General features: G+C 45.5%; 1 protein-coding gene across 1 annotated transcript in view; it reads right to left on the bottom strand.

Annotated features, from left to right (window-relative positions):
- Positions 1–291: 291 nt before the first annotated feature.
- The window catches only part of Edc3 (enhancer of mRNA decapping 3), a 34,598-nt gene continuing 22,203 nt past the window's right edge, over positions 292–12,686 (bottom strand). The window contains exons 5-7 of the mRNA XM_051197560.1: positions 7,737–7,890; positions 5,151–5,368; positions 292–2,389 (exon numbers count right to left, since the gene is read on the bottom strand). Of these exons, the coding sequence (XP_051053517.1) occupies positions 2,055–2,389; positions 5,151–5,368; positions 7,737–7,890 (707 nt within the window). The 3' untranslated portion in view covers positions 292–2,054. The remainder of the gene's footprint in view (positions 2,390–5,150; positions 5,369–7,736; positions 7,891–12,686) is intronic.

The raw sequence follows: 12,686 nt of genomic DNA, 5'->3' as shown, positions 1-12,686 counted from the left end.
GGCTCGACACATGAACTATATATTACAGGGTCAGCATTTGGAAGGTTGAGAACCACTGCTCTAGGGTTAAGCCGAGTGATTTTGGCACCAGGATAGGGATGAGGTGGCAGACTTGCCAGACCTAGAAGACTTTTGCATCTTACAGTCCCAAGGGACATAGCACACTATAGGTAGCCAAGCAGAATCTGGTTTTGCCTTAGCCATCATGTCACTATACACACCCAACAATCATGGTGATGAGGGTAGGCTCTTAAGGATTGAAGAAACAGTCCATCACACTCTACAAAGCAGTTTAGACAGTACAGAACTCTTGACACTTTATTGTAGTGCTTGCTTTAGGTTTCCCAAGAGCTGCATGAGATACTGACAGATCAGATCATATGACTGAAGCCAGCCACTAGGCAGGACCTTCCAAGAAGAGCTACAGGTAGGAATAACATTTTCAATAACTCAAGCAGGGGTTCAGACCTCAGGCCAAGAGTAGGGAGAAGAGGAAGAGGCTTCCTGTGCTAGCCATCTTTAAGAGCAGAGTTACCTTATTATATATGTGTCTATTAAGCTGTAGTGGCTCCTTGCTGTCCCAACTGTAACCCTGTGTTCAGAAAAGAAGCCCGGCTTGAAAATCACAGCCGAGGCTCATAGTCCTCTGGCCTCTTTCCTGCAGCTGGAGATAACTAAAGAAAGGAAAAGCTATCTGTTTGTGGCCATGTTCCTGTTTAAAGAAAAAAAAAAAAAAAGCTTGAAATCTATGATATCAGGGTTTTTACCCAATACCCAAACGTTTTAGCAAGCCCATCTGCCTGTCCACCTATAACCCTCATCCAGTGATGGACACAGCAGAAAGAAGCCTGCAGGCAGAGAGCTTCAAAGTACAAAACAAGTCCCTGCTAAGGCTCCAGGCAAGGTCCTATCCTACTAGCCTATAGGACCCAAGTCCAGGACAATCCTGAAGATAATGCCTTAGGATCTGAGCAACATGATGTTCCCATGACTGAGCCCCACCAGCAAGGTCATCCAGAACTGGGCTCATTTTTGGCATGTTTGAGACAGGTCACTAGTCCCAAGTCTGCACACCTGGGGAGGGCAACTATAAAGGGTTAAAGCCCAGACATAAGAACTACAGTGAGGCCATGGCCTGAGGGAGGGGGACATGTAACCTATCCTAGGTTAGCTGCAGAGGACCATTTCCAGAGATGGCAGAAGGGGAAACAAATATTATTTATGGGGAAGGAGGAGGTAGGAAGTGATGGCCTAGGACAGAAGCACCAAGGAGCCTCTTCTGGCTCAGCACCAGACATCCCCAGGATCTCCCCAGTACTGAAAAGCTGCACCCTTAACGTCTGGCCCCCAACTAGAATGGGCACTGTAGCCTCACAGGCACAAAACCTCTGCAAGATAACAGCAAAGCAGCCAGTCCAGAATCTCACTACAGTCATCCCAATACACTCCCCAGGAAAAGTTCCATCATAAAACTGAACATCTCAGGAGGGTTCAAAGCTTCCAAACAAACTTGGGTGGCACTGGGGGAAGGTAGAGACAGCACTCTCAGGACATAAGGAGAACAAAGGTCTGCCTCCTTCTGGATAGCTGCCATGCTGCCTGATCTACATGATTAGAGTAAGGGTGAGCTGGCTAGCTGCAGGGCCACAGGAAACATGGGAAAGACAAGGCCTTCTGAAAAAGGGTGGGTGGAGACCCCAATAGGCCCTGGACCACCCCACAAGGTGCCAGCCCATGCCCAGTGGCTGTAAACCTGAAACAGTCTTAGAGCTGCCTATGTCTGTAAACAAAGCCCCACTTGAATGGAGGCATGGTAGGATAGAAAGATGCCTGGAGCCACTGGTCTACCCCTGACATGCATGCCAGTGGAAAAGCCTTCCCTGACTAAGGGAAGGTGGCAGGCAAGTTTTAAGTATGTTTTGTCCTCTCAGAAGAAACAATCCAAAAGATAATCTTCAAGGTCCACAAAGCTTCACATCCTTAAGGCGTCCGTTGTCGGGTATGGCGGCAGGAGTAGAGCAGGGGAATACAGGGTCCAGCTGCCCAGAGCCCCTCTATGCAGAGTGCAGGGGAATGACAAACTTGCAGCCAAAGGGTGAATGGTAGTTGATGCCAACCTCCTGGAAGACCTGCTGGGGAATGCCAATGTCACACAAATAGACTCGGCCCGCGTGCTCCCCCAGTGGCAGAGGCAGGCCCAGGGCCAAGGACCATTTGGCATCAATGCCCTGCTCAACTTCATGCACAGGAGGGTCTATGCTGAGCACTGGTGCCCGGTTCTGGTTGGCCCAAGCCACAGCTGCCTTGTACCAGGGCTGATCCCGCAGGAAGGCGTTCTCAGGGCAATCCAGGCAGTTGATAACCAGGTCCACAGGGCTAGTAGGGAGATCTGTAGATGAAAAGAATACATCTGAAAATTCCTGGAGCAGACAGCACATCAGGCCAGGGCTTAGTTGGCTCCATGAACATCTGGTTTTCTAGATAGTACCACTATAATGCCTTTCCAAAGGCCAGCCTTCTCAAGGGCATAAGGCCCTTACCTTCTGACAGGATTTTATATCTTACTGACAGGATTTTATATCTTACTAACCCTGATGATGTTACAAGTTCTGAGAAAGCAGTCAGCCCTGCACACCCCCCTCTAGTCAGTCTGCCCTTCTCTAGGAATTCCTCATGTAAATGGGTCCTCTACTCAGCCTAAACTTAGGAATAGGGAAAAAACAATCTGTGTTCTCCCAGCACTTAAAAGGGCTTCTTTAACAGCCAGCCAGTGAGATGGCTCAATGGTTGGTAGAGGCACTTGCTGCTGGGCTGGATGACCTAAGTTTGATCCCCAGGACCCACATGGTGGAAGGAGAGAACTGACTCCCCTGGACCTCCATACACATGCCATAGCATGTGCATACCAACAAACTTAAAAGTAAAATGTAACAGCAATGTTTTAAAAAAAAAAAAAAAAAGATTCCTCTGCATGAGTTCTAATAAAAGCCTGGAGTCAGATAGATTAGGGGATGAAAGTTGAAAGGTCAGAGAAGCAGAGCAGCCAGCCACTAGAGCTTTCTTCTACGAAATCCTCAGACTGAAAAGAGACTCTCAAGCTCCTGTCTCCTCCTACCTATATTCCTTTCCCCACCCAACCACCTCACTTCCTGTCTGATTGTCTAGACCTCCAGACCTCTATGGTTAACTAGTGGCTAGCCCCACCCTCTGATCTTCAGGCAAGCTTTATTTGTTACAGTGTAAACAAGATATCACCACACCTCTGCTCTTCATTAGGCTATAACCTATAACAGTGCAAGAACAAGAAGTCTTTTTTTTTTTTTTTTAAAGAAGTCTTAAGATGTGTATAAATCTTGGATTCACCTAAGAAATCAACCTGACAGGAGCAGAGAGGGAGCTAAACTGCATTATCCCCAGGCCAGCCTCCTAAAGCATCTGCCATAGGAGGGAAGCCTTTTAGATAGCTAGAACGACTGGCAGGAACTTGGCACTGCATCAGAGATTGCAACCCGTTCCCAGCATTCATCCCAGAACTCAGCCTACCATTAATAACATTCCTCAATTAGAGATTCACAGCTTCCTTACTTAAAAGGCATCAGTATAAAATTCCTGTAGGTCATGAATGGCTCAAGAGATTAAGACTGTACACAGGAGCCTGTGGTTCTGGTCTAGGATCTTCCTGACTGTCATGTGGGCTCTAACCAGGTCTTTTCCTCTTTGACCATCTTTGCTCCAAATCTTGCCCCATTCTCACCTCAGTCAGACATTCCTACACCAAAATTGTGTTTATTACGTATCCCAGGCTCCACACTGCTAAATCTGACTTTTTTTTTTTTTTAATCTTAAGTGCATTGTTGTTTTACCTGCATGCATGTCTATGTGGGGATGTTAGATACTCTGGAACTGGAGTTACAGGCAATTGTGAGCTGCCATGTGGGTGCTAGGAATTGAACCCGGGTCCTCTGGAAGAGCAGCCAGTGTTCTTAACCACTGAGCCATCTCCCTAGCCCCCACGCTGCTAAATCTAATCCTCAGTCTTGCTGTGAATTAACTTGGAGCTCTTTCCTCCACCTGGCTTTCAGCTGCACCTCCTTCTCTACCCCCCCCCCATGTTCCTGCCCATCTCATTGACTTCAGAAACAAAGAACTCAATCCGCTGCCCTTCTTTCCTTTTTCTGGCTAATTTCAGCTTCCATACCCCCTCAATACCTAAACTCCAGGCTGGATACTTCCTTTTATTTCAGTCACAAAATTTCCTGTTAAAGTGGCATAGGTCCTAATCTCTGAACACTCAACAAACATCTAACTTGAGGTGTCTGTTAACTCCCACTTTGGAGGCAGTTAGAGTTACTTGGGCCAAAAAATTTAGATCATTCTTTCTCTCTCAGATCTATCATTTTATGTGTCTGTATAAATGTGAACAACATGTGTGGAGGCCAGAAGAGGGTGCCAGGTGTCCTACAACTGGAGTGACCTGGGGTTTTGAACTGCTCTGTAGGTGCTATGAATTGAATCCAGGCCCTCTCAGCAAGTACAGCAATTGCTTTTAACCACAGAGCCATTTCTCTGACAACCCCCCCTTTTTAAATTGTGTTGCCAATGCTGGCTTTGAAGCTGAGATCTCTCTGCCTCAGCCCTTCTGAGCTGCTCACTGGTGTCCTTCCTATCCATTTTTTTCGATTCTTTCCAGTGAGCTGACTTTAAGTTCATAAATTATTCAGAAGCTAACCGATTTCCACCACCTCCAGCATAGGTAGGGTCTCAACTATCAGCTACCCCTAATTCTCATAGAGTATCTTAGAACCCTTCTAAACCCTAGTCACCACTCAAAGCCCAGGGTACTTGTCTAGGAGCTGAGCTAGAAAAGAAGCAGGTTTTGAGTATATGGGTTTGAGGGTAGCCTGATCTACAGAGTAAGTTCCAGGTCAGACATAGATATATGGTGGATACTAGTTGATCACACCTACAGAAAATTCTACTCGTATGAGGTCTTACTTGGCACCACCAGATGGCACCACCAGACTGGCATGCTACCAAGGAAGCAGGAAACCTTGGCCAATACTTAGAGGGCACTTTTTTTTGTGAATCCAGGTCTTTGCACAGAAATTAAATATTCTATTCTTGAGCGACATTCCAATGCTGATGCTCACCTCTTAGGCTAGACACCTGTTGACCTTGGGTCTTGCTGAAGAGAGACAGTTCATTGGTGATAGACTCCAGCATCTTGACAAAGTTGGGTAGGAAGAGGATGACTTGCACATCATGGTTGGCAAGGTGCCTCCCACAACTGATACCCTGAGCCCCCTTCACATGGGGCCCACATAGCAAGGCTACTGTAGGCCTCTGGTGGACATTCTTAGGATTCAACCTAGAACACAAAGAGAAGAAGCAGTAAGCAGGTAATTGTTGCTCTCAGGGGCATCCCACTCTCTACTGCTGACCAAGTCCTAGGCCTCAGAGAAACCCAAGCCCACCACAAGTCTGTAGTGTGGCCCTCATTGCTTGTTTTTCCCACTGGGAGTTCACCCAGAACAAGGAGCACACTGCCTTGTTTGCCAGAACTATGTTCTGACCCAAGAACATCTTCTTGTGAACTGCTAGGCCCAAAATGCCATGTGGCAGAGCTGCTCTATCTCTGACCCCCAGACCCCTGAGATTACTTGGTCCCTCATTCTCTCCTGCCCATGCTCAAACTATGACCTCTGGCCAAATAGCCCTTCACTTTTCAAACTCTGAGCAACTTTTTCTTTGAGTTTTATATCAAGGCTCTCACCTCTGGGGAATTACTCTGACTCACGCTAGTTCTCCTTTTCTCAACACCTATTTGTCCCTATTTGCTCCTGAGAAGCCAATAATCTGATGGGGACAACACTGTGGATAGCTTCTAGTATTTCCTAGGGAGCTGTTGAGCTGGATGAGAAGCAATTCCCAACACATAGGCATTCTCAACTAAGATTAGGCACCGGGGAAGGGGCTGCCCTAGAGAAAGCAGTCAATGGTTTTCCTGCTAGTCAACTGTCTTGCCTCTGGTTTTTGAGAGCCAATGCTAAGGAGGTTGGAACAGCCCTGGAGGGGGCCCACCTCACAGGCACAAAGGCTGAGGAGAGAAACTGCAAGACTTAGGGATGGAGCAGTGCCAACCACCATCCTCCACAGGGAGGAAAATTACAGGTATTGTCAAGATAAAAAGGATTTTCAGCACTTCCCTTCCCAAACACACTTGGGAGATCTTAGCACCATCCTCTACACAGACACCCAGCTAGTCACTACCCCATTATTTCTACCTTGAAAGCAGTGGTTCTCAACATGTGGGTTGTGACATCTTTGGGGTTAAACAACCCTTTCAAAGGGGTCGTATATCAAATATTTACATTACAGTTCATAAAAGTACCAAAATTACAGTTATGAAATAGCAATGAAAATAATTTTATGGTTGGGGTCACCACAACACGAGGAGCTGGACTGAAGGGCTGCAGCATTAGAAAGGTTGAGAACCCTGCTCTAGAGGAAACGTACTACTTCTCCCTTTAGACAGATACTGCAGAGTGCTGGCATCTGACTCACAGGGTCTGCTTCTCCAGTGAGCCCTTCCTCATGCCATCACAAGCATTCACCAGCATGAAAAGTAGATTGACGTCTAGCACCCACAGCACCTCTGCAGAATGGAGATCTGGCTCCCAGCACACCAGCAGTGTTACATGGGTGGTTCTCCAAGCTCCGAGTCAGAGTCTGCTCCTCTTAAATCATGGTGAAGGGACCAGACCCTCACTCAGCCCCCTGCTTTGGCTGCAGACAGGCTGCAGAAAAGATACACCAAGATGTAGGCCTCTGACTCAGCAAAATGTGGAGGTTGGGCAGGGTCAGCTTCCTGACCCTGCCCAACCTCCTTGTCACCATGAGGTCAGATACCCTCCATGTGGCAAGGAACCAATCAGAAGTTAGCTGGTGGGCTCTGGAGGTTCTTTATACTAACAGTGGCAGACAGAGCATAGCAACCATCCTGGGAAGGACTATAGGCCAATCAACACAGGACAGGTCGCCCAAGCCCAGAAGTGCACCATTCCTGAAACTGTTGCTGACTCCTAGACACTCCCCTTGCTCTACCCAATAAATTCCCTGCCTTGCGGTCCTTTCAAGTCCTTCTCCACCTGATGTGTCGAATGGATGGAGGAACCGTGTTAATGCAATTAACTTATTAAATTATTAAAGACAAAGACTCTTTGCTTTTGCATTGGATAGGGTCTTTTGGTGATTTTGGGGTTCAGAATTTGGGTACAACAGTGTGTTGTCACTGGTATGTTCATTGTCAAACATAAGGTCTAGTACACACCCACTGGTAAGACCATGCTCTGTTCCTAACATTGTTCTTGGGCAGGCAGGAATTATCTCCTCTGCTAGGTTCTCAGGGTGTTTCTAGAAGGTGTAGCGCTCAAAACTGACATGCTTCCTACTGAAAGGCTATCAAAGGCCAGATCTATGCAGCCTTTTGATCTATGCAGCCTTTTCAAAGACAGGCCCGTCAACTGGCAGGACTCAAAAGCTCAGACAGCTGCTGTCAGGAAAGAAGGAAGAGTAAGGACTTCCAGGAGATGAGTAACAGAAAGGCAAGCAAAAACATCTGGCACATAAGGGAGGCTCCCATGAGATGAGCCTGTGTGCATGTGAGAGGTGTTGTGGGCTGACCAAGCAGGACATTATCACCCCACATTCAACATTGTCAGTCTAGAGCCACTTACCTATTGGGTCCTCCTAGGAGAGTCAATGCCATCTGACTGGCACACACACCAGTCATCTCAAGCCTCCGCTCTAAGGTCAGCCCATGCTTCTCAGCCACAGATAACAGCTTTTTATGTAGCTCATAGGAAACACTTGGGACCACCAGGCCAGAGTCTGTGGTTAAAAGAGGCAAGGAGCAAGAGAAAATTACTATAAGAACCAGGTTAAAAATGTGGACATTCTATGTATATTCAGCAAATGGCAGCTTTTTTGTTTGTTTTTTGGAGACAGGGTCTCTCACGTAGCCCAGGCTTAAACTTATTATGTAGCCAAGGATGACTTTGAACTCCAAATACTCCTGTTTACACCTCCTAAATATTAGAATTACCAGTGAGCACAACCACACTGTTTATTCAGTATTGAGAACTGATGGATTACTGTGGCACTTACGCATAGTGGCCTAAAGCCAAATTGCTAAGGAGGGAGGGCAAGTTTCTCCCTGCTTTGTGTTGACCCAGAGCAGTGGGTCTCAACCTTGCTAATGCTGCAACCCTTTAATGTAGTTGTAGTGACCCCCAATCAAAATTATCTTCACTGCTACTTCATACCTAATTTTGTTATTATACTGGACTGTGAACTCCAAGTAGGGAGATGACTCTTTACTTTTTTGTTTTTTTGTTTTTGTTTTGATGTTTTTTTTTTTTTAACATCAGTAGCCATGGTTTCCTGAGCTTGTTAGGTTGTTGCATCTCTGTGGAAGGTAAGGTCTCACCAATTGGTCAAATGTATAGACCCAAACCTCACGCCATTCATGATCTTGTCTAAAAACAGAAGTCTTCAAGCTGGGCATTGGTGGTGCACGCCTTTAGTCCCAGCACTCTGAGGCAGAGGCAAGCAGATCTCTGTGAGTTCAAGGCCAGCCTGGTCTACAGAGAGAGTTCCAGGACAGGCTCCAAAGCTACACAGAGAAACCCTGGTCTCAACAAAACAAAACACCCAGAAGTCTTGTTGGGGATTTATCATTATCCCACTGCTCCAGCATTCCATCTAGAAAGACTTGCCTGCCCCACTGGTCATTACTAGAGAATTTTTTTTTTCCTTTCGAGACAGGAGACAAGTTGGTCTGTGTGGTCCTGGCTGTCATGGAGCTCACTCTGTAGACGGGGCGGACTTCAAACTCACAGTCCACCTGTCTCTGCCTCCTGAGTGCTAGGATTAAAGGTGTGCGCCACCACTAAAACTAGAAGTTCCTTTTATTTCTATCATGAATCCAGTCCTGGTTGTATAGATTACCCAAGGCAGACACAAGAGGATACTGTATGTTTTAGCAATAGGAACCAAGCAGAAAGCCCAGTGTCTTTTTCTACCCCTTCCAAAATATAAGTCACTGGTGTCCCAAGTACAAAGTCTGAGGTGAAGCCTGACCTTACATGTCAAAAGCTGATTAAAACAGCCATTTTTAAATGGCCTGCTTTAGACAGTTACATATTATCAGGAAGCCCTGAGAGCAGTGAAAAGGCTGGCTGAATTTAAGACTCCTGAGCTGTCCTACTCCAAACCTGTCAGTAAAGACTAGTCACACACCTATCTATTTCAAAAACCTTTTTACCTGCAAAGTCATGCAAAGGAGAGCATTCCCTCAGTCTGTATTCCTTCGCCTGCTTACCTGTTTACTGCTGGGATTTTAAATGGGGTGGCCTGCTACCCTATAAATCAAGCTTTCCAAGCCTGGCTCTTATTTTGTATACACAGACAGGAAGCTCTCTGGGAATAAATAGAGCCATTTTCAGCCCATTCTACCCTCATAGCCCTGAAAAAGTATGAATGAAACTCCATGTCAGAGGAAACAAGCACTCCCCACCCTGGTCAGGAGTTCCTACAGCTGGAAACTGCATCTCCTACCATCTCCCCTGGTCTGTGAAGAGAGGAAAAGGGTATACTGTTAATGAGTTGGCATATTTCTATAACCTAGAGTAAGAGAGATTAGAATCCTCTTTGACTGTAGTCATATGCTGGGGACTTTACTAGAACCTGCTCTGTTTGCTTCTCCAAAAGGAACACATAAGAATTACAAAACATTCCTTTTAAACATTTACAAATAAAGTTGAAGAAGCTGGACTGGTTTATCATAAACAGTCATGGGAATAAAATAAGCTCCAAAGGAAAGGAAGCAAGATCATAGCATGTCTACTGCAGACAATAACAGTGGCAGTCTGAACAAGGGCCAAGCCTAATTATGTTTGGGTTGGAAGGTGGATCTTTATTGTTTGAGAATCAAGGCAGTCAAATCAGTTGCTGGGTTTCTCTGAATGTAAGAAAAGGGGACATAACTATGCAGTTTGTGACAAGCAGAACACTCATAAGGCTCCTATTAAGCTCTAGAAATCAAGGAAAACAACTCAAGCACAGATGCACAAGCTGGGAAAGGAGGCTCCTCCTTGCATCACTTATTTCCACAGTGCAGGGCTGGGGTGCCTCTTTCACAGAACCCAGTGGCCCAACATTGCATATGTCTGTCCCTTCTCACACTATCACTTACGCATTCCCCATCCTCCTTATAAACACACATGTCCTCATATTCTCCATGTCCCTATCTGGCAGCACCACATTCAAGCTTCCCCTCTCATTTATCCAGGTCTAGCCTTTCTCCTGCTTAACTAGACTCTTACAACAAAGAGCCTCTCAATGTAACGCAATCTTCACACAAATGTGGACCTTTAGTAGAAAAGCTCGGTGCCCTATGTCTCATGAACAAAGAGTACAGTTCCACTGAAGGGCATGGGATTTCTCTAGATCTGTGAACTGAGTCTACTCTGTGGCAGTCCCAAGGTGGGGTTCAGGGAGGAGGTAGCATAATATTCTTTTTATGACTCAAAAACACTTACAAAATAGCACCTTCAGACTAGCAATAAATAGGCAGCCCCTGCAGATCTATATTAAGTCTATCACAAAATGCAATGTACCATCAAGGGTGAGCTGGTTCAGAGGGTAAAAACCACTTGACACAAAAGCCTGATAAGCAGAGTTTAATCCCTGGAGCCCACATAAAGGTTGTCAGAGAGAACTCACACTCCATGCTTACTGTGGAAGCACCAACCCCACACACATTGAAGGTATGTACCACCATGCCCTATTCAAATAATAATTTAAAAATAAGTACTGGAGACCAGGCATGGTGGTACAGGCCTATAATCACAGCTTTAGGAGGCTGAGGCAGGATGATGGGAGAGTTCTAGGCAAACTGAAGATACACAGTGAAATCCTGTCTCAAAAAAAAAAAAACAAAACAAAACAAAACAAAACAAAGAACAAAAGATGGCCCCCTAAACTGCAATAAAAGAACATTACACAAACAATTGTATATGTAATATATGTAGGCCAGACAGAACTGATTTCAAGGACTATCTGGGGATTTATGAGGTAGTACAAGAAACTAAAGGGTCATGAAAATTTCAAAGGAAATTTGAAAGAAGAAACAAGTTCGGAACCAGAATGAACACTCTGTGAGTAAAGAAAACACTCTCCTGGGGCTGCTACAGAAGGCACCAGCATTGCTTGCTATCCCATGAGAAAAGGTAGTGCTTAGTTCTCTGCAGAAAAGAAGCTGGAAAGATGACTCCAAAGTTTCATGCTAAATAAACACCTAAAGAATGGCTACTGCCAATCGAATAACTGGGAATGACGGAGAGTCAGGGTACATTTGGGCAACAACAACTTGGCTTTGATGTGTTACCTTTAAGGAAGATGGTAGATACTCTAAAATGAAACATTTTTTTCTCTCTGGATGAGCAACCATGGCACTGAATGAACAAGAAGGCAAAGATTAGCAATGCAGTCACATTGGTAGGGATCAGTCCCATGCTCAAACTAGGAACACGTCAGTTCTTTCAGCCCTTAGTTTGGTTTCAAACTCTTAAAATTGTGCTAACAAGCTACATGAGTCCCTTCCCAGGAGCACAAATAACCACAAGCTGCCTTACTGTACAGGCCCAGAAACCCTGAAGGCTTCCAACATTAGTAACATTTTGTACTCTGGAAATGGAGATCTGCTAGACCTGAGGTTCCCCAAATCAATCAAATGGCCATCAAGGCAGTCTGCTTGCAGAGATCTGATTTCAGAAACTAAGTTCATTACTTCTGTTCAAGAGGAAATAACACCTTGGCACAGGATTCACATGTTCTAGTCAAAAGACATTGAATTCAACTCCTATTGTCTCTCTTGGACTGTGCTCTCTATAGCATCTGTTTTAGCCTATGGTGGGAAGGTGCTGAGTCTTGAGGCTCATGCGGGAGACTCAGGTAGGAATTCACCTTAGTGGGTTCAGTCCATGGTCTAAGAGGTCATGAGATATGAATTAGTGCCACTGCTTCTGACATTCAATTCTAAGCAAGAAGCAGTTGCCTCAAGTGCATAACAGCTGCTGAGAGAGGCCTCTACCTTCCTCAGTGTAAATTCTTTAGGAGCCTTTTCAAAATCCAAATACACATCCAAGCATAACAGACTTCCTCATGATGTGGTTTGGGCCAGGTTTCACTCTGTAGCTCAGGCTGTCCTAGAATCCACTGTGAAACTTAAGTTGACCTGGAACCTAATGCAGTCTCCTTCCACAGCCTCCCAAGTCCTGGGACTAACTACTTATTCTTGAGATAAACATACTGTTAGTCTTGGAAATGCTAGAAGATTCTTGAAAGACTCTTGGTAACAAAAAACAGAGGAAAGTGGCTAGAGCTCAGAGGCAGAATGAAATGCCAACTATGGAAGACAACTGACAGGTAGGAGTTATTAATCAAACCTGTCCCAAGGGGAAAAGATGCCCCATCAAGACTCAGTTTGCCAAGGTACGAAAGAAACGTAAGACAGGAAATAAACAAACTCAGACCAGAGGTCAAAGTAGAACCTGCTGACCAGAGGTCAGGAGAAATGGATCTGAGAGGATAGTATAGGAGCTAAAACCAGAGAGCTTAATTTA

Source organism: Phodopus roborovskii, unplaced genomic scaffold (assembly GCF_943737965.1).
Source record: "Phodopus roborovskii unplaced genomic scaffold, PHOROB, whole genome shotgun sequence".
Taxonomy (NCBI): Eukaryota; Metazoa; Chordata; class Mammalia; order Rodentia; family Cricetidae; genus Phodopus; species Phodopus roborovskii.
Note: the sequence above shows the minus strand (reverse complement) of the source record. Positions and strands in the feature narration are given on the sequence as shown.